Source organism: Ctenopharyngodon idella, chromosome 3, assembly GCF_019924925.1.
Source record: "Ctenopharyngodon idella isolate HZGC_01 chromosome 3, HZGC01, whole genome shotgun sequence".
NCBI lineage: Eukaryota > Metazoa > Chordata > Actinopteri > Cypriniformes > Xenocyprididae > Ctenopharyngodon > Ctenopharyngodon idella.
The window spans coordinates 21,462,509-21,484,889 of record NC_067222.1 but is presented as its reverse complement, the minus strand read 5'-3'; the positions used below and the strand labels follow the sequence as shown (position 1 = coordinate 21,484,889).

Below are 22,381 nucleotides of genomic sequence, written 5' to 3'. Positions count from 1 at the left end.
TACATGACTGAGTAGTAGCATTTTTGTAAAGGTATCGTTTAATTTATAGCATGAACAACTGTTTGTCTATGAACATAGAAGTTTGTTGGTGTTTGTTGAAGTATGCAATAGAATTTAGCTAACGGGCTAGTGAAGCAAAAACGCGTTGGTCTTTGTTTACGTCCTTGATGCAAGCAAAAAATAGCAACAACTATACATTTAAAAGACATGTACAAACAATAAAACACAGTTTGGGGCCCATAAACAGCAGCTTCTGCTTTTAAAGTGGGAACTGCTTCATTTTTCAGTAATAGCCTTTATACAAATCCAGCATTGAACTCGTGTAGATTCTGGAAACTGTCTACTGTGTAGACAATATCACTGATTATAATGGGTTCTGTTATCTTTTGACGCGTCCGGTGTAGACAACTCTTCCGCTATGCCGCACGACATGGCCTCGCCCGCTTTGTTGCGTGTTCCCGTGGGCAGGGTTTATGTTAATTGCAGGTTTTATGATGTTACCAACCCGGGAAGAAGCTTGTTGTAGTCCAAACCGGTCATAATTGAAGGCATTAAACTGCCATAAGATTAAAAGACAATATCTCCTTTTGCATTGAACTTTCAGCGCTGTAACTTTGCAGATACTGTTTATGCTCAAGCAGCAACATTACACACTAACTAAAGTTAAAAAAGTGAAATCACATTGAACCACCCCTTTAAAGGTGAAGTGTGTCATTTTTGTGGCCTTAGCACAAAGTAAATTTCCTGGATAGTCAAGTGGGTTTCCTAAACAGTCATTACATTTATTTTTTATTGTTCATCTTCCACAGCCCTGCTCCAAACTCACAGTATTGGTTGAAGTTCTTTGACCACTCAAATAAACACTGTACTGTTTTAAAAGCACTTCAGTGCCGGCTATTTGAACTCTTTTGGAAATTAAACTAAAATGCTTTATTTATAGTTGACTCTACATAGCCTATTAAGCTGGGATTGGAGAACAAATTTCAATGTCAAAAAAAGTACACATAATATGTACAATGTAAATGAATACAATTGTAAGTGATCAGGTGGGAATTGGGAAGGCAGATTTACTCAAAGGTGTGGTTTAGGTGGAGCAAGCAAAAGGAAAGGAGACTAGACCGTGTTTTTGTGTACATACTTAATATTTTCTTTTCTGTCACTGTGTGCTTGAGGCAAATACAACACAACTTCAGACTTTCTTTTCAAAACTTAAGGCTTCTCTAAGCCAACATTCAGTTTGTCTTGACAACTATTGCTTTTCTAGTTAAAAGTTATATGAATTTCTTTGAATTCCTGTTTATTTTAATTTTACTTTCTTACATTTAGCATTCATAATATGAATTAAAATTTAACTCAATTTAAATTCATAAATTGATAATACATCTGCAACTGTATTGTGTAAAATTGTGTATTATATGTCTGTACCTTTTGGTTATTTATTGTGTATATATTGTGCAGTGGCGTGCACAGACCTCCACGGGGGCGAAATCACGTTCCGGGGGGCGGGAGAAATGGGAACGCTTGGGGCAATGGCTGATCGTGAAAGTGAAAGTGCCCTTTGCGGTCGCATCGCCCCCGCGTTCCTATTTCCTATTTTTTTTTTTTTTTTTTTAATCGTGGGGGACCCCCCGCCCCCACGGAGGTCTGTGCACGCCACTTATGCATGCTGCGTTCACGCCACCTCGTTTTTACCGGAATCTAGAGATGACAACACGTGACGTTATATTCGGAGCGCGTCCTCGCACTATATACTATATACGTCCTCGCACTGGGAATTATGCGTTTCTATGGTATGGAAGCACACGTGTAGCAATATTTAATTTAAAATGCAATATGTAAACTGCCAATGCATTTCTGTATTTAAATTTACATTTTCCATACCATATATGCAATGTTTGGAGCAAAATTATCATTCAAATTCAATAATATAATTTACATTAGCTATTTCCTTTAAATTATAATTTAAACATATACTTTAACGCTTTATAAGTTGCAAATTGAAATGAAAATGTATTACAGAAATTATTATATATGTTTAAAATGTTCAAGCAAAAATTGTAATGGACTACAGATACAGATGGACTACACGTCGTTTTATTAATATAAATTATGCGTTAAACAATAATCAGAACGATAAAAAGAGAAAATCATACAACCACTGATAGAGCAAGCAATAATCTCGGACAGCTTGTCTAAGATTATTTTTATGAGTAAGTAACCTGTTGTAAAGCACCGCTCACTCGACGCGTCTGTTTCAGCACTTCTACAGACACGCGAGCGCGCATTTTCATTTTAATTTTGCAACTTATAGAGCGTTAAAATATAGCCTATATTTAAATTATATTTTAAAACTAGTGTAGGAAATAGCAAATGTAAATTATATAATTGAATTTGAATGATCAGTTTGCTCCAAACATTGCACATACAATATGGAAAATGTAAATTTAAATACAGAAATGCATTGCCATTTTGCATATTACATTTTAAATTGAATATTGCTACACGTGCTTTCATACATACTATGGCACCACTATCAACACCTAATGCTGCCTTAACGTGCTATCGGAAATTTGATAATTCCCACTTCTGAAGTCGTGGTTATACGAGCTCAGCGCATTCAAGTTTCGAAATGGGAGGGCGTTCATGTGCAATTTTTTACCTAGGACTAGTTCTGTGCGTACCCTGAGATAAAATCCTGCAGGCGCCCCTGGTTTCGTGTGTACGCAGATATTTCTTGAGACGAGAAAAAATAAATAAATAAATAAATAAATAAAAAGATCGGATAGGGAAAGCTCTGGTTTCGTGTGGATGTAGCCTAAGGTTGCACTATGATTCTTTAGCCTGGCGTCGGTTCACCCTCCGCCTATGCTGTTTGATCAGCCCTTTCATTCTAACGGTCTTTCTTCGTAGTTATATGTGTTTAAAAATTAAGTGGTGCAACACAACTCGATTTAAAATAAAACCCAGATCAACAAATCCTTGATTGGTGTTAAACTTGGCTTAATTTATAATGGTGCAACCCACCCTAGTGTTTCTCACGTTAGCTTTTTAAAAAATCTTCCCGCTGTTTTTAGTGATTGAAATCACTGCAGGTGCTCTATATGGATCACAAGTGCCCAAAACTTGCATCTTGTTCACATATTTTTGTTTTTAAGATGGAAAATTGACAGGCTTGTGCTGCAGTTACATGACTGTTTTGCCCTCCAGGGCTCCGCGACAGTCACGTGACTGAAAACTATGAATAAGAAAGATCATTCTCGTCATTATTTGCCTTGCTTCCACCGGCTACAAGCGACAAGTACCGCCTACTTCAGGTAGTAAACGACAGCCGACGTCCGTTTTTACTGACAGGTGTCGGCTGCCAGCTGCCGAATTTTTTTTCTTCGCTGTACCAACATTCGCTTTCCCAACATCACTTCCGTATAATTTACGAGTTTAAGAGCCTAATTGTCCCATACAGGCGGGAGATTTGGAAACAGCTCTTTGTTTCTGTACTGCTCGTGTTAAGTAGGATACAGAAATATACAGATCCTTCCAGGCAGATCGTCCATCGTCAGGTATGCAAGAGTCAGTTATGCGAAATGTTGCGTTTAATGCCAGCCAAAATCTGTACATAACATTTCTGTTAAAGAAGTGTGAGACATCTTAATTACGTATTTGATACAGAAGTGTATGTTGTCCCTGGTGAAAAAAAAAAAAGTATGCCAAGTACACTTGCAGCCAGACTAATTATCAGTATACTTAAAGTGTGTTAATGATTAGTTAACTTGAAGTGTGCTATTTTGAAACAACTAATTTTGTGTTAAGTATATTTTAGTTGTAATTAAGTTGTGTTTAAGCATAACTTGAAGTATATTTAGTGTACTTTTGTGTGCTAAATTGGAACAACTTCAAATATACTTAGTAGCTACACTTTAAGTATATGCCTGTGTAGGGACTAATTGCTTGATTAATGATATTAAAGTGTACTTTATTTGTGTTGTAAGTATATTTTATTTGTGTTATAAATATACTTTGTGTTATAAGTATACTTTATTTGTGTCATAAGTATACTTTATTTGTGATTTAAGTACATTACAAATTAATTACGAGTGTCTTCTGAACACACAAGCAATATACTATGAATAGGCTATATTATTTTACATGTAATAGTATAGGCTACTGTGTACTCTGTTACCTTTGGCTTATTCCAAATACTAAAAATTACACAATTTGTAGTCAATAACAATAGACTTTGTTATTACTTAGCTATACTTTGTACAATATATAGTAGCTAGTCAACATTTGAAGTGGATCAAAACCTTTCATCAAAGTTGTCCTAAAACCTTCTTCTTAGGACTTTGATAAACTTTTTTACTGACCCTCTATAGACAAATAAACAGAGCTGGATAGATAACTTATGAATTGTAATCAGTTACTGATTACAAATTACATGACAAAATTTGTAATCAGTAATATAATCTCTTAGATTACACATTTTTGGTAACATAATCTGACTACTTTTGGATTACATTTAGATTACTTTTGTGCTAACCCTTATTTGATGTCACATATATTGTAGGATAATCTTGTACTATTTTGACAGATACAAAGAAAAAAATATATTTCAAAAAAATATATTCTATTCACCAACAAGAGCCTCAACAGATTCTTTTTAAAGTGCAATGTATGGACAGTCAATACTTCAAAATACTAACACTAATGTACCTGTTAGTGTTTGCTGATAATAACACTTAATAAAAGAAAATCACATCTTACGATTTTAAAACATATTTACTTAAAATTAAGTAAATTTAGAAAACAGCAACATTACAAAAACAAATATTGTTGTTTTTGTTGATTTCTGTGCACAATTACACACCCCTCCCCCTCACCGCCGGAAAAACTCAGAATCACGAACGTATATAAGCGGCAGGTTTATTATGAAAAAATATAAACGTTAATCAATGAATTGTGAACAATTTACTGCCATTGTGTAAATTATGTAATCATGTAATCCATAAAAAAGTAACTGTAGTCTGATTATGAGTATTTTAAAAAGTAGTTTACTCTAATTACACGTACTTGATCTTTGGAATCTGATTATGTAATCCAGATTACATGTAATCCGTTACTACCCAGCTCTGCAAATAAATTACACATTATATTCCATTTTCTGATGAGCTGCTCATTATTACACTTGCGTCTGATGGCCGCTTACACATCAGAGGTGGTTGACTGCAGAAACTCGTGAAGAACAGCATCTGTTAACATAATATAGATATAAGGTCAGACAAGCATGTTCAACTTTTTATTCACGTTTACAATAGTCTGTCTTAATCCTACATTGAAACATGCTATTTTTGAAAAGTAAATGTGGATTAGCAGTGGGGAACTGTATCAGTACTCTATGTCGATATTGTTTCCTGTATATTGTCAAGCATATACAGACTCTTTGTGAATTAATATCGTACAGAATACGGGGCGATTTGACCAATCATATGAACGGGGCGTTTTGGTGCTGCATACATGTGCCATAAACCACCACGCACAAACTCAAAAAAGAGATATCAAGCCGAAACCTCGTTCTCCGATTGTTAAAGCAAAACTAAGCATCGACAGTTTTCGTTTGTGAGATTGAGAAGAATTTAGAAATCGGAAATAACTGGTAGACTACATTACCTCCAAATAGCAGGACTTTTTCTCCGGTTCTTTCCGGGATCGCGAAGGCCATTTTGTTCATATAGCCATCATATTGTCGTCGCCATCAAGGTAAGGCTGCGATGTCACTTGATTGAACTGGTCCGAATTCCCAAGATTGAGCGATGTATTTTGCTTTCAATGTTTTATTAAATAAATAATGCATTGCGACGTTGTACTTCATCTGCAAGCCTCCTGTGAGTGAGCGAGGGGGATTCAGACGAGTCACGTGACGTCTGCAGCTCTGTTGGCTAAAGGCAGTAAGCAACAAAACATACTTCACTACAATACACTACAACTTCAGGATATTAATTTATTTATTTTTTAAATATACTTTCAGTGCATTGTTACAATGACTATTTTGAGCATACAGTTTAAAATATATTTTAAAGTAATGTTCAAATAAGTACACTTAAAAAAATACACAGAACGTTCATTTTAAGTATATTTTTCTAAAATATATTTTTAGAAAATATACTGGATTACAATTATTTTAAAGTATGTTAAAAGTTGTGAAAATAGGTAAAAGCATAAATATATATCGTGTCGTAGCCTTGTCGTAAACATTTAGGATAGAAAAGCTCAACAGTCAGCAAAACCAGGTAAGTTCATAAATTCATAGGGTATGTCAGGTTTTTATGATTGGCAAACTTAGTTGGACAATTTCATTTAAAAACCTGATGACTGTAACGTTATAACTATAGTCAACTGTTGTTAGCTAACGTTTTACATAATGTTATATTAATATGCAAATTAAACACAAACAAACAGATCCAACTCTGAAATGGCAGTTAATTACAATAGTTGATTAACGTTACGATCTTCTACAGGTGTTATTCCAAGTTCTGAATAACGTTACATGCCAAGAATTGCATGCACCTCCAAGTACAAGTTTGAAAACGATATAATTTTCTTTGTGGGGTTCATTAATGGTGATAAGTAATTCGGCAGAACAGGTGTTGTAGGCTACCTGCAGAGATCTCCATCCATCTCTTTTCTCAGCATAATTGACTGTTACCTCCCGCGAGGTGCATGCAGAACTCGGCATAACACTGTTAGCGGTTTCGCACCCTGGCCTGAATGCGCGCGCATCCAGTTTTGTTTATACAAGAAACCCGTCTATAAAGTATACTTTTTTTTCACCAGGGGTATTGTATTATTCTGCATGCTGTTGTCAAGTTGCTAAAAAGTGCTTTATGTCACACTGTAGATCTGTGAATTAATGGCAGTCAGCGGCCAAATTGACCCGTTAGACTTTCTAACGAATGAAGAGTTGCAACTTTTTCTCCACCGCAAGAAGACAGAGATTTCCTGCATAGAACAACCGCACGCATTTCTCACTCAGCTGCGCGACCACGACCTGATGCCGGAGGAACTTTTTGAGGCAGGAACACGCCCACCCTATACATACTTTTTGTAACCCAACTACTATGCATCAAAGGCTAGAAGTATCTCTTTTATAGTCATTCATGTTATTGCTAGCACTAGCAAAACGTTCCAGTTCCATGGTTTTGTGGACGTGATAATTTTTGGTCATGTATGGTAATTGCTTGCTTTTTGGACATGGTACAAGTAGGGGAGACCGGGGGCAATTGTAAAAAATTTGGTAATGTCGTTATTACTCACATTACTCATACATTGAACGTTGGTATGCTGCCTGTTATTATTTTTTTAATTAAAAAATAATAATAATCTGTAATAATAATAATAATAATATGTTTTACGTTATTGGATAATTTATTTCTTCTTTATCTATCTATCTATCTATCTATCTATCTATCTATCTATCTATCTATCAAACTAAATCTATCAATCTATCTATACTTCATAACTTTATGAAATTTATGTATAATCATTCATCAAATTCTAACATAACTGAGTGATTCTAAAAAGAAAGAAATTATGTTAAAAATTTAAATCGCCAGTAGGCGGCAGCGATTCGCTGTTTTAATGAGTGAGCCACTTAAATCGTTTGTTCAGCCAATTCGTTCAAAAGTCAGATTCATTTAGGAAGAAAACAAACACCGGTGTGAATACTTTTGTCATCGATAATTACAGACACTATTGAAAAATGAACTAAGCAATTAATTAACTCCCCTTGCTGTTTTCCTTGGTCTGAACCTCGGCATACTGTGAAGAGAGAGAGAGAGTGTACAGGGCCTACTCAGTAAAATGGATCTCCAGATTGAGAGGCAAAAGCACTTTTCTTAAATTATTGGAAAAAATAATCTATTTTGATGTCCTTACTAAGCTGGACACTATTTTGATGGTGTCGGGGGCAATTGTAATGCAGTGTGACTGTACCACCCCGTGACAAGCTACCCTGCTAGCTAGAAACAACGTAGCTAATGTTTGACAAAGATATGAAATGTTAGACAACAGAATGGTCATCAAAACAAGACAGATTTAAATTCATAGATATTAATGGTTAAGACAGTATAAGGAAAATACTGTAGATGAAAAAAATTACTTTTATACCTCAAAAAATTATTTTTTGCAGAAAAACTTTAACAAGTATGATTTAGAAGCTTGTCCTTTGGCATGCAGAGAGCGATCTCCACAGAGCACATGCAAAATGAGTTTCATGGTTCTGTCTCATTTCTGATTGGTGTAATTTGAGATGTTACAATTGCCCCTGGTCTCCCCCTACTGTTTCACTGTTTCTGGACATTCAGCCATAAAACCATGTTTTAAAGGCACGTATAATGGCATTACTGTTTTGGTCATTGTTCCGCAATACTGTTTTTGCACATGCACATGAACAGTATGTACATACATATGTACTGTACCATAACAAAAGTTTGGGGTCAGTAAGTTTTTTTTTAAAGAAATTAATATTTTAATTAAGCAAAGAGCCATTAAATTGATCAAAAGTGACAGTAAAAACATTTGTTACAATTTTTTTTTTTTTTTTTCAGATGAAATAAGAAATCCATATCTCAGATTCCACAAAAATAGCTATCTTCAACATTGATAGCTAATAAATAATAATAATAATAAATGTTTCTTAAGCATCAAAACAGCATCTTAGAATGATTTCTGAAGGATCATGTGACACAGAAGACTGGAGTAATGATGCTGAAAATTCAGCTTTACCATCACAGGAATAAATTACATTTACCATACAGTATATTATAAAAAACAGTTATTTTAAACTGATCTCAGAACGTTACTGTTTTTACTGTATTTTTGTTCAAATAAATGCAGCCTTGGTGAGCATAAGAGACTTCTTTCAAAAAATTAAAATAATACAAAAAATCTTACTGTACCCAAACTTTTGAACTGTAATGAATATCATCACTTTAACATCACTTTACAGTGGTACATCCATTATAATTTTTAAAAGCAGTGACGTCTGACCATACTTCTATTTTCCTTAATGTTTTGCTAGGCCCTGTTTACACCTGGTATTAGGATGCGTTTTGGTCGATTGGATCACAAGTGGATGAGATACACTTAAATGTCTACACCTGGGTAGGGTTGCACCAGCCGTTCATAAGTTCTTTCTTAAATTGGAACGTAAAGTCCACACTAGCGGCTTAGTAACTACTAGCTAGTTTGTAACTAACTCTGGACTTTATTCGGTTGCACCATTTGTTCTTAAGGCAGAACATAGTAGCTTGTAAGGTCTCCGTAAAGTAATGCGTAGTTGCATAATATGACGTTTACCCTCAGTTATCCTTCAAATACGTGAGCAGAAGTTGTTGCAATGCCATGAATTTCAGTTTATCCTTCATTCTGACTTATTTTGCCTCACGTAGCTAACGGTACAATAGCCTACTACTTAATTGTGAATATGTTTTTATATGTAAATAACATTCAGAAACTGTATTTGAAACGAAATTAATAAAGATCAATAAATAAATACTGATACAAAAAACATAAGAAATGATATTTATTGATTATGACTGATTTTATTTTACATGCACAACACGGATTGATGGGACCGATGCACACAGCGGCATGCTGTTTAGGACGGGTTCGTGTTGAAGAGAGGCTAACAAAGTAATCTTTTCACATAATGTTCTCTCTCTTAAAATGTAAGCGAGTGTGAATGTCAGCAGCATCATATATGCCTAAAGAATGAAATCTGTGAGGTAAAACAAGAGCTTATTGATGCACTTCAGTCAGTCTGCTATTTTATTCCAACCGCTACTCCTGATAGGAGGCTTCTGTAAATATGTAGTGTATACGTAGAGTTACGCTTCAACTAAGTTTACAGGTGCAACACAAAAATATTTAGTAGTGCGTAAGTTGTAACTTAGTGCCCATTTATGTCAAAACTAGACTACGTTGTAACTTACGCACAGCTGGTGCAACCAGCCCCTGGTGTTTTAATCCGTCTCTTTTGTCCACTTTCAATCACTTCTGTTCTGATTTCTTTGATTTCATAGACCCTCCCGGTCTATGGCCAGGTAAATGTATTGGCTTCTTCAGAAGTTTTGATTTAATAGGAAAAATTACCATGCGCAATTTACATATGAACGTGACCGGAGACTACGGTAAGGGTTACATACAGAGAGCATCAGCTTTCATTTCTGGCTGCTCTGACAGCCGCGAGACCGCGCTGAACACGGTAAGTAGAAAACAGAAATGTTTAGAGAACATTGTGCTTAGTATGTATTTCATCTTCAAACCAAACTTATCTATCTGGCTAGCACACTTCCCGTAAAGCTGAAAGTATACTTCGTTGCCCAGTCGAACACACAGCCTTGTAAAGTATACTTCATTTAAGTCGTACGTGTACACAGGCGTTCGACGCATGCGCAGTTTTGAGCAATCTCTCACCATGAGTTACAACCCATGTAAATATCTTTGTATTCTTTCTTGCTAGAGTTGTACAAACGAGGGTACTTTCTAACCTCTTCGCATAATCTCGTCTATGTAGGCCTCCATTGTTGCTGTAGCTTGCATGTGTTCCGGACTGTTTTGTTTATGCAGCTTTTCTTCAAATACCTTGTGAATCGATGCCCCCAGGGCATGGTTGCCGCCTTGTGGATAAACTAATTATTGAAAAAAATATTAAATGCACATATGTGACCTGCGCATACAAAGCAGTTTACACTGACTTTTGCGTACACGTAAAAAGTGAAGTATACTTTGGCCTTAATGTTTATTGTGTCAGTAGGCGGAGAGTAGGCTGTCTTTAGCAGCTGTTCGAACACATTCTGCAATCCGTTTGAATGCGTTTTCGACTACCTCCGGAAGTGGTCAAAAGTGGACAAGCTCAAAACATTTTACACCCCATTTACACCTGTATTTAGCGTTGTCCACTTGTGATCCGATCGACCACAATGCATCTTAACACAAGGTGTAAAACAGGGCCTCTGTTTTTGTCTGTAGAAGGTGAAAGGGATGCGCTATCGTGAGGAGAAGCAGGAGCGCGTCTATGATGTTCTGGACCGGCTGGAGAAAGAGAAATCTCAGTGCATGCATCAGTTCTGGCGTTGTGTGTTTGAAGATCATATCCTGCAGCTGTACCCAACGCTACAACGGCTCAGAAACAGCCTGCTGGACGGTCAGGGGTTTTCACTATAATCAGCTTAGAGCTTAGACCTAGAGCAGGGATAGGTAACTTGGAGGGCTTGGAAGACTATATTGTGTAGGTGCGGGGCATTTTGTCTGCTGTACACAACAGACCGCTGCACTGAGACGGGGCTGTTTATCATGAGAGTGCGGGGAATTTCGTCAAAATTCTTTCTTTCATTGCTGCCGTTCGGCGTCGTGGGCAATGGGGGAATGTCGTCATCCCTGTGATACTGGGAGGCCATAATAGGCACCGACTGCGCTGCTCTGAGGCAGGGCAAGTAACGCAGAATTGTCCTGAAAGGGTTGGGTGAGAGGAATACGGACGCTTAGTTATCACCGGGGTCCATAAGATCCACCACTGTTATTGAGGGCAGACGGACTCACGCAGCGCTGCTCCTGAAAGGGCATCATCCAGGCAGAAGCACCGTGGTCCGGAGGCACTTTTCTGATGACCGTCCCCTGAATGAGCATACATCAAAGGCGAGCTGTAGATGGCTTCTTGTAGCTGAAGGAAAAGATTTTGAGGCAGTGGTGTTCAGCGCCGCCCTATAGTGTGGGGGAGCCCGCCTTTATTTTGCACACTTGAACGCTATTGGCTGGCATAAGGCTTTAGTAGATTTGAGGAAGGAGGGGAAAACCCCATAGCGCCATCTTTTGGTGACGCAGTGTCAAGAGACCGACTCAAAAGGGAACCGAAGTTGTCTATCCCTGACCTGGAGGCTCATGCTGCATTATTACGCTATTATTGATCAAGAATGTGTTCATGTTTACAACAGTGTTATTTTAGTATCATTGAGATACTTTTCATTAATATTTTGATATTTATTTTTATATTTACCATTTTCATTTTAGTTTTTAGTAATTTTCTTGAATGTTTTTGTCATTTTTAATAGTTGTTTTTTTTAAATGTCTATATACATTTCTTAGTTTTAGTTCTTTTAGTACATCAAGTTAAACTAAATTAAAATGACAAATGTTGCCTCGACAAAAAAGCAAAGTAACCTTTTTATTTTTTTAGTTTCAGTTTTAGTATCTTTTTATTCTCAGGCATCTTCAATGAGTTCTATGAGAATTCTCCGGATGTTGTCTTATCACGGACAGATAAGAGTAAAGGAAAGGGGGAGAAAGAAAAGGAGTGGAAAAACACTAGAAAGAGAAATAAAGATGATGAAAATGGTGAGGATAGTGATGATCCGGGTCCTTCCTCTGCTTCCACACCCACTCAGGAGAAACCTGCCAAGAAACCCTCATTCTGTGAGTCCCTGAACTACAGCAGGTCCAAGTTCTCACTCTGTTCACTGATGTTTGGTGTTTAATGCCTGTATGATCTGTGTCTTCTTCTATCTTTCTCAGCATCTCCTGTGAAGAAAGGAGACACACATGAGCTGCCTATAAACTGTGGGGATAAAGAGGGCACTCTCTATTGGGACGAACTGACTAAAGGTTCACCATCTTTGGCCCAGTTTCACAGACAGGGCTTAGACTAAGTCAGGATTAGGCCTTAGTTCAATTAGAATATTTAAGTAGCTTTTATAAACGTACCCTAGAAGAAAGCATTACTGGTGTGCATCTTGAGACAAAACAATGACACTGGCATATTTTAAGATATGTCAGTGCAAGTTTCTTTCATTTGAAACAGCTCAAACATGCATTTTAGCCTAGGACTAGCTTAAGCCTTGTCTGTGAAACCGGGGGTTTAATTTTTTGCTATAATTTATTACAGTATGCATTTATCATACTTTTTATGGGTCTAGATGCATGCTATGTTTCTCTCCTGTAGGGGATAAGTGCATTTTGTCCCAGAGACTGTGGTTCACCCCATCTGCTTTTGAGAAGTTTGGGGGGGTTGTAAAACTGTAGCAACTTATAGACTATATGTGCTTCTAATACAAAGCAACTGATGTACACCACATATTTTAGTATCGGCCATCTAAGTTTAAAACGTGAGGTAAATATGTAGTTACATTAAATACAGCAGACCCCTCAGATACATGTGTGATCTGACATAACTATCCTTCTCATTCTTTCTAATGAAAAATGTTTCCTCGGCAAAAAAAAAAAAAAAGTAGACTTTTTAGTGGTTTTAGTTTCAGTTTTAGTATCTTTTATTCTCAGGCACCTTCGAATTCTATGAGAATTCTGCGGATGTTGAGACACAGACGGAGAAGAGTGAAGGAAAGGAGGAGAAAGGAAAGGAGAGGGCAAACACTAGAAAGAGAACTAAAGATAATGAAAATGGTGAGGATAGTGATGATCCGGGTCCTTCCTCTGCTTCCACACCCACTCAGGAGAAACCTGCCAAGAAACCCTCATTCTGTGAGTCCCTGAACTACAGCAGGTCCAAGTTCTCTTTCTGTTCACTGATGTTTGGTGTTTAATGCCTGTATGATCTGTGTCTTCTTCTATCTTTCTCAGCATCTCCTGTGAAGAAAGGAGACACGCAGGAGCTGCCTGTAAACTGTGGGGATAAAGAGGGCACTCTCTATCAGGACAAACTGTCTAAAGGTTCACCATCTTTAATTTTTTGCTATAATTTATTACAGTATGCATTTATCATACTTTTTATGGGTCTGGATGCATGCTATCTTGTAGGGGAGAAGTGCATTTTGTCCCAGGGACACTGGTTCACCCCATCTGCTTTTGAGAAGTTTGGGGGAAAGGAAAGGTTAAAAAACTGGAAATTCAGCATCCGCTACCAAAACACACCGCTTAAGAAACTCATAGAGGTAAATAATGCAGACACAAAATGTGTTTTATTGTCTAAACCATTAACATTGTCAATAGTGCATTTGTTTACATTTATATTTATATTTTTTAATTTATCATACATTTCATAATACAATAAAAGTTGTCGTAAGGGAAACACACCCCTGGTAATTAAAACAGACCGATATATTTAAGCCAATATATAATAGCAAAATGATCATGGGACCCCATATTATTTCTCTTTTGTAATACATATAAATTGTTTATTAGCATTTCTTTGTTCTTTTATTTTATATTATATAAAATTTTCTTTCATATATAGTATTTATATAATTTAAGATATAAGCAATTTCGGTTGTTATATTTATTAGCTAATATTTCCATGTTTATGTATCCCACAATATACAATATATATACATAAATATACACATAAATATACATAAAATATACATAAATATAAAAATATACATAAACATAAATATAATGTCATGCACAAATTAACTTTTTAGTGGCATTTTTTTATCACTTCATCCATACACTAGGGTTGTTGAAATTTATAATTCCTATGATGCATCGCGATGCGGATGTGGACGATTCTGCATCGATGCAGTAATAGACTATAATTGATGTGTGTGTGTGTGTGTGTGTGTGAGAGAGAGAGAGAGAGAGAGAGCATGTGCATGCGAGTGTGTGCGAGCGTGTGAGTGTGTGTGTGTGTGTGTGTGAGCATTATTGTAACTATTCGCACAGGATTAGTATCATCTGTGGACCTTCAGTCATTTGTAATAATATTGGAGGTTGTCTATGATCTTAATCCCGTGCCAATCGGCCATGTCTGTAATTTCGTCCCCTTGGAATTATAAGGTTCTATCTGACATTTTTGTCAAAATTGAATAATTCACATATTCTTATTCTGTGACAACTTATTTACATTCTGTGATGTTTTTTTTTTTTTTATGTTGTTTACATTTTGTCACTTTTTTATTTAGAAAACAAAAGGTTATATCTACACAGTTGAATGGAATGCAAAAACTTTGAAGTTCAATATCTCAAAACTGCTCAGAATGCAGATAGAACCTTATAATTCCAAGGGGACGATTTGTAAAGTAAATATTTCGCCGAACACCGAGGTCCTGTGATAATATTAGTCCTGTGCGAATCAGCATCTCTGTGATTTGGCGGGGTCATATAGGCCTATCATTTTTTCAAGGTTTTTGTTTCCTGTGTGTCTTTTTATCCATCTTTGGCAAAGAACGGAGAAACCATTGTTGGAGTGTTTTGTTAGTATTTTGGGTGCTGGGTCATATCGCTATACACCATAAAACTATACAATTTTCAGAAAGAGAAAGATGAAAACTTTAGTCTCGAGTATGCACACAGTGAACTTGGAGCCCGAGTCTGCGGAGTAGTGAGCACGAAGTGGAGCTGCAATATCAAGGTCCTGCCCACACTCCCGCAAAATCGGTTAATAACAACACATTATGTCGGTCTAAAGTATGCTATTTCCTGTTGCCAACAGGTGGCGCAATGACTAACTGAATATTTGCATGTAGATGTCTTCAGGCCAGGACTCTTATCATGTGAAGTTTGAGGAATTTTGTCAGGCCGCCATGGACACGCCCTTCAGGGAAAACTCAAGATCTTCACAATTTAATGTCGCAAAGGCCTTTAGATTAGACTGTCCAAATATGATGTTTATCTGATAAAATCTCTTGGAGGAGTTTGTTAAATTACAACGTCTGGAAATGGCAAAAACTGCAAAAAATTTGCAGAGAACATTCAAAATATCTCACTTCCTGTTGGGTTTTCAGATTTTGCACCCAGGGACTTTTTTGTAGGTATTGGGCTGTTACATGTGTCTTCTGAATTTTGTACTTGTACGTGAAACGTAGTGCAAAGGGCACTTAATTGAAATTTTGTAGGTGGCACTATCAAGCCATTTTGCCACACCTAATTCTGAAACCCATATCAGACGTAAATTTTTCACCACTTCTGACACATGTGCAAAGTTCCTTGAGTTTGAGCATGTTTAGGCCCTCAAAAATGCGATTCATTTCGGAGAAAAAGAATAATAGACCGAGCAATTACAGTAGGGTCCTCACACCATCGGTGCTCGGGCCCTAATGATTAGATGGTGTAGTGATTTTACTTTTTGCCCATCCAAGGATGCTAAGTAAAAAAGGGATTGGCACTCACGTCACTGCTGATGTTGTGATTTTTGGATCACACGTCTCTTAAGGTGTGGTTATGAGTACATCAGATGACCACTTCCCTCCTCTACTAGTTCAGGGCACCAGTCAAGGTGTTTTACCTGGGTGGTATGAGAACACTCCTAACAGGAGGCTGTTCAATCATTTAAAATTAATTTAAAGTGGTCAGCTGATTTATCTGAAAGATTGGGGAGATTGCTAACTTGTAGAGCCTCTTCTGTATTATCAGCACAAGGAAGACACACAAGTGTAATAAAATAAAATTTATTAACAAAAAATAAACAAGAATAACTAACACAACTACTAAATGAATACCATGAATGATAAAGGAATAAAGTTCATAAGATACATAAAATACAAGTGTTTAAGTTGGGTGTGGCTATAGAAGAGTTATGTTATCTAATGGAAAGATAAACTGCTTCTCTGAAAATAATATTATGCACCAAACAAATAAGCGAAAGATTATTTGTTATTAACTAACATCAGCTATATTACATCTAATGTGAATTAGAAAATCATATACTGATAATATACAAAAATGCCAAGGTCTCTGGAAAGAGGTTTGGTTAAGTGATATTTACGTTCCACGTGGTTGAGTCCAATGATGGTGATGTGGCAGCCGTGGCGTGACGAGGCTCAGGCATGGCAGCCATCTTGACTGAGGGCTCAGGCGTGGCAGCCATCTCTGGATGCTGGTCAGGGGCTGGAGCCATCTCTGGACCGGTTGGAGTGGATGCATGCGTGGCCCAAACACATAAAATGGCCGTGGCCATAACGGTCAGCGCTGCATTCTCTGGAGATTCTGTTAGGGTAGCCATCTTGGGACGAGGCTCTGGAATGGTGGCCATCTTGGGACGAGGCTCTGGAATTGCAGGCATGACGAGAACAGTCTGTAACTGGGCAGGCATGACGAGAACAGTCTGTAACTGGGCAGGCATGACGTGAACAGTCTATGGCTTGGAAGACATCATATGAACAGGCATTGACCTTGCTGGCATAACGTGAACAGTCTTTGTCTGGACAGGCATGACATGAACAGAAACTGACCTGACTGGCATGGAGTGAACAGGACTTGGTGTGGCAGTCGTGGCGTGAACAGGCCCTGGCATGGTGTGAACAACTCCAGACATGACAGGCTTCTTATTCACAATTCCTACAGTAAATGAGGATCCACTAAGCAGAAGGGCATGATCTATGTATTTCTCTAGTGTCCAGTGGATTTTTCCCCCTGGCATCTTTGAACGAATGGGTTCATTTAACCCATTATGAAAAATGTCCTTTAAGGCTACATCATTAAACCCCACCTTGCAAGGAAGTCCACAAAATTTCTCCACGATTTCTCCAAATTTCTCCTTTCTGCTTCCCATAGTGACGCTTGCGCTGCGTTTGCATACTTTATCACAGCTGAAGTGAAATAAATGCAATATTTGACTAATACACCCATGTTTCAGAGACATTTTCATTCAATACTTTATGTACTGCTTACAGCTTCTGTTTTTACAAGAATAAAGTTCAAAATAACCATATACTATATAAAAACTAATGTAGTGGGGTCTACATTTTTTGTTGATAAACATGACATAATATAACATCGCGACTACATGAAAAGAGCTTTAACTGTTATAAAAATACAGATCGGCGCTGCATCAAGTCGAACTAGCCTGATGACAACATAAGACATGAGACTAGGGAAGCACATGACAACATGGAGCACATGGCAAACTTGAAAAATAAACCATGAAACATGAACATGAAACATAACACGAAAACGACATTACACAAGCGTAAAGCTTGAGCTATTAGATTTTAACCTGGTGAAATGTAAATGACATCATATCCGGGAGTTAAGTCAGTAAATTCGAGTAAAATCACAGGCCTGGGGGGGGGGGGATAATTTCTAAATAACATGAGGTCCCCAGATAATACTAATCCCGTGTGAATAGGGTTTTAAGTACACTACTTGAGAGTTTCATGCGCATTTGGTATTTAATAGTGTTTATTAGTTGCTCCTGTCGTATGCTGTGTTCAGACATAAGTTTTGTTTGATGTTTGCTACATTCAGGAAGTGGGATTTCTTGGAGGGAGTTCATATATCTGACTGCTTGTATTCATTGTATTCAACTATTGATTCTGACAACGGAATGAATCAACACTGAATTTACTTAAGATGGATAATGACACCATTTTCTTTAAGAGCTGCTGTGCAGCCAAAATTATATACCAGTTATCACTGTAAAGCTGCTTTGACACAATCTGTATTGTAAAAAGCGCTATATAAATAAAGGTGACTTGACTTGACATTGACGAAAATGTAGTCACGTGCAGTAATATTGAAAACTGAGTATGCAACACATTGTGGAATTGAATCGAATCATTTACATCGTAATCGAATTGAATCATGAGACCAGTGACGATTCAAACCCCTACCATACACCCACCATTGTGGAAAGAAGGATTTCTTTCTTAAGGTGCAGTCACAAATTATCTTTTTTTTTGGCCTGCAAAATTTTGTTAATGTGACCGCACCTTTAGTGTGAGGGAAAATGCACCTTTGTCCTGTTTGAACTAATATTAGGTTGTAAAACTGTAGCAACTTATAGCCTATACTAGGCATGTGCTTCTAATACAAAGCAACAGAAGTACAGTACGTAAGTGAGGTAAGTACTGTATGTAGCTAAATTAAATACAGCAGACCCCTCAGATAAATGTGTGATCTGACATCACTTCCCTTCTCATTGTTTCAGGAGGAGCATATTCAGTCTCCACCAATGGAGAGGAGAAAGAGGATATGTGCCCCAAAAGAAGAGATGACAGATCTGTCAGTTTTCCAGGCTCTCTCTTTACCAGTCACCTGTGTTTCGCTTACTGGGACTCTATACAAAGACAGGTTTGCATCAGGTACGTTACTGCAGTGTGTGTACTGCAGCAGTCTGTGCAGAACTCAGTATGCATTTTGTTTTGTCTGTATCAAATGTATCAAATATTGTTTTGTCTGTTTATGTTTACTTCATGTTGCAGGGAGTTGTGGGAAATGTATACGGACCGAGGAAAGCTGGTTCACTCCAGAGGAATTTGTGAAGCAGGAACCAACTCTCACTGATGGACACTGGAGAAAAGATATACTGTGCCATGGAAAAACTCTCAACTTTTTACTCGAGGTATCAAACTGGATAGAACATTGAATGATGCAAAAGAGAAAAATCATGATTATTTATGTATTTGTTTGTTTATTACTTTCATTTTTAGGAAGAGATCCTGCGCATCCATTCTCTTCTGTGTGAATGTGTGAAATGCAGTGATCAACCAGAAGACCTGGTAAGAAACATCTCCAAAACTGACATGTCTGTACTTCATAATCAATCATCATAAAAATAATTAATAACATTAATTATTTTTATGACACATTACAAAAAGTATTGCAATTGCTGAGAATTTGGAAAGTAATTATGTAAAATAATGTAAAATAAACAAACAAAAATCTAACATTAGCTTAGTTTTCTTTATCCAAAATGTAATTTCTTTTTTATTTTCACTTTTGTGGTAAAAAATGACACATCAGCAAAATGCCTTTGAGCTTATTTCTGTGGTAATGAACATGTTATATCAAGTTGTGTCGTCCTATAACTAGATGGCACAGAAAAATGACGACGTGTGTTTCGTGTGTGACTCTGGGGGAGATCTTGTGTGTTGTGACGAATGTCCACGAGCTTTTCATTCACACTGTCACCTACCAGCTGTGGACGGAGACTCACCTGGGTGAGAGAGAGAGAAACAACAAATACAATTATTAAATCAGCAAGTATGTGTGTTGTACATTCATCCTTCTGTGTATGTGTGTGTGTGTTTGTTTGTAGGGAATGGATTTGTACCTTTTGCGTGTTAAGAACCAGTCAGCAATGGCGTGACTCCAGTAGCATGACTGAACAAGAAGCTTTCAACGCTCCAGTGTCGCAATACAGATTGGTAAACAAACACAGAAACTGGCACCTTAATATAGAAGATAACCACAAATATTTAAACTGCTCACTAGTTTTAGAAACTGAACAATTATTTATGGGCCTAATTTTGTGTGTGTGTGTGTGTGTTGTTTGTCTTTAGCACTGCCACTATCTCCTGTTATGTGTGTACAAGGAGGACACTCAGAGGGTGTTTGTAGAGGATCCACGCCAAACAGTAAGAGTGTCTCTTTATTTCAACCTGCACTTTTTTACAGCCACTTCAAAATTTAATTTATTTTCTTCGCACGCCTTAAATTAATTTAATTTAATCATAATTTGATTATAAAAATAATAATAGGGAATTCAGGTTGGTGAAATTTACATTTAAAATGAATGAATAAATAAAAGATTAACCAGAATTTTTTGTTTTTACTTCCAGGTGTCCAGATACTCTCAGTTCATTTCTCAGCCAATGTGGCTGGACAGAATAAAGCTAAAGCTGGAAAGTGACGAGTATCAGACGGTTGAAGCGTTTGTCTCTGACTTTCAGCTCATTTTCAGCAATTGCAGAACATTCAATAGAGTAAGATTCGCTGAAACACACAGGACATAATTATTAGAGTGTAAAAAAAAAAAAAAAATCAATGTCATATGTGGTCAGATATCTTTGACATTATTGATGATTTTTTTATTTTTTTTTTAGCATGATATTGTGATGATTGACATGACAAGAAGATGCTTGTTTTTTGACTGTGTTTTGACATTTGTTTTATATTTTGTTCTCTTTTGCTCTCTAAAGGACAATAAGTTTGGGAAAATGGGTGCCAGGCTGAAGGAAATGTTTGAGAAGGAGTTCCAGAAAATCTTCACAATCCAATAACAGCCAAAAATCACAAAAATCTAACCTTTCATTCAAAAAATTTTAAATGTGGGGAAAATCTCTTTATGAAATAACTGTTTTTCTCCAAAACACGTTGGCCACAATTATTGGCACCATTGTATTAAATATTTTTTTCAACCTTCTTTTTGCCAAGATAACAGCTCTGAGTCGTCTTCTATAATGCCTGATGAGTTTGGAGAACACCTGACAAGAGATCAGAGACCATTCCTTCATACAGAATCTCTACAGATCCTTCAGATTCCCAGCTCCATGTTGGTGCTTCTTCTCTTCAGTTCACTCCACTCCTTTTCTTTAGGGTTCAGGTCAGGGAACTGGGACGACCATGGCAGAAGCTTCATTTTGTGCTCAGTGACTCATTTTTGTATTGGTTTTGATGTTTGTTTTGGATTATTGTCCTGATGGAAGATCCAACAACGGCCCATTATAATATTTCTAGCAGAGTTTTTATTTTTTATCTGTTGGTATTTGATAGAATCCATGATACCATGTATCTGAACAAGATGTCCAGGACCTCCAGCAGAAAAATAGGTCCACAGCATTAAAGATCCAGCAGTATATTTAACCGTGGGCATGGGGTACTTTTTATCCATGTGTGCACCAAACCCATCTGGTGGGTTTGCTGCCAAAAAGCTCTTTTTTTAGTTTCATCTGACCATAGAAGCCGGTCCCAATTGAAGTTCCAGTCATGTCTGACAACTGAATATGCTGGAGATTGTTTCTGGATGAGAGCAGAGGATTTGCCCTGATAGTGGAAATGGGGATTTTCAATACTTTAGCTATTTTCTTACAGCCACTTTTTATTTTGTGAAGCTCAACGATCTTTTGCTGCACATCAGAACTATATTTTTTGGTTTTACTCATTGTGATGAATGATTAAGGAACTCTGGCCTTTGTGTTTCCTCATATTTATACAACAGGAAGTCATGGCTGGACAATTTCATGCTCCTAGTCACCCTGGCATGCTAAAAAATGTAAAAATTAATGGGAATATATACTTTAGAGATATTTTACTCATAAAAAATTCTAGGGGTGCCAATAATTGTGGCCAATGTGTTTTGGAGAAAAACAAAATTTCAATTCATTTATTCTTTTTTTTTTCTCTCTAAGAAAATGTGTCATCAAAGTGTGTCTTTGAACTTCTGAGGGTTGTGGTCTGTAGCTGGCTTCTGCTTGCTGCTTGCTTGTATGCTCTCTCTCTCCAAAAGATCTTCCAGCCCAAGAGCTCTAAAGGCCCTCTTTTTATATACTTACTATTGACACACATTATCTCTACATTTAAAAATGTTGCTTCTACTTGTGTTAACATTTCCCACATGCATTTAATCGTTACATTGCTTGCATCAGTTGCTTTATTTACTTGCGTCAACACTTTTTCATGTTTGCATCAAAGTCATTAGCAATACACACATTTTATTGTA

General features: G+C 37.0%; 1 protein-coding gene across 1 annotated transcript; it reads left to right on the top strand.

The window, feature by feature from the left end:
* Window positions 1–3,334: 3,334 nt before the first annotated feature.
* Window positions 3,335–22,381, top strand: LOC127508482 (nuclear body protein SP140-like protein). Its single transcript, XM_051886479.1, has 16 exons — window positions 3,335–3,557; window positions 6,890–7,063; window positions 11,023–11,197; window positions 12,256–12,462; window positions 12,562–12,651; window positions 13,324–13,524; window positions 13,624–13,713; window positions 13,801–13,934; window positions 18,869–19,022; window positions 19,143–19,282; window positions 19,371–19,439; window positions 19,753–19,880; window positions 19,979–20,087; window positions 20,223–20,297; window positions 20,502–20,645; window positions 20,862–22,381. Exons 2-16 carry the CDS (start codon window positions 6,902–6,904, stop codon window positions 20,940–20,942), a joined length of 1,959 nt encoding a protein of 652 aa, XP_051742439.1. The 5' UTR covers window positions 3,335–3,557; window positions 6,890–6,901; the 3' UTR covers window positions 20,943–22,381.

Bases quoted from the DNA above. Each gene is read 5' to 3' on its own strand.
- LOC127508482 (XM_051886479.1), top strand. From the start codon at position 6,902: ATGGCAGTCAGCGGCCAAATTGACCCGTTAGACTTTCTAACGAATGAA. The intron at 19,283-19,370 runs GTATCAAACTGG...TTTCATTTTTAG, and splicing joins CTCTCAACTTTTTACTCGAG to GAAGAGATCCTGCGCATCCA. The intron at 19,881-19,978 runs GTGAGAGAGAGA...GTTTGTTTGTAG, and splicing joins GTGGACGGAGACTCACCTGG to GGAATGGATTTGTACCTTTT.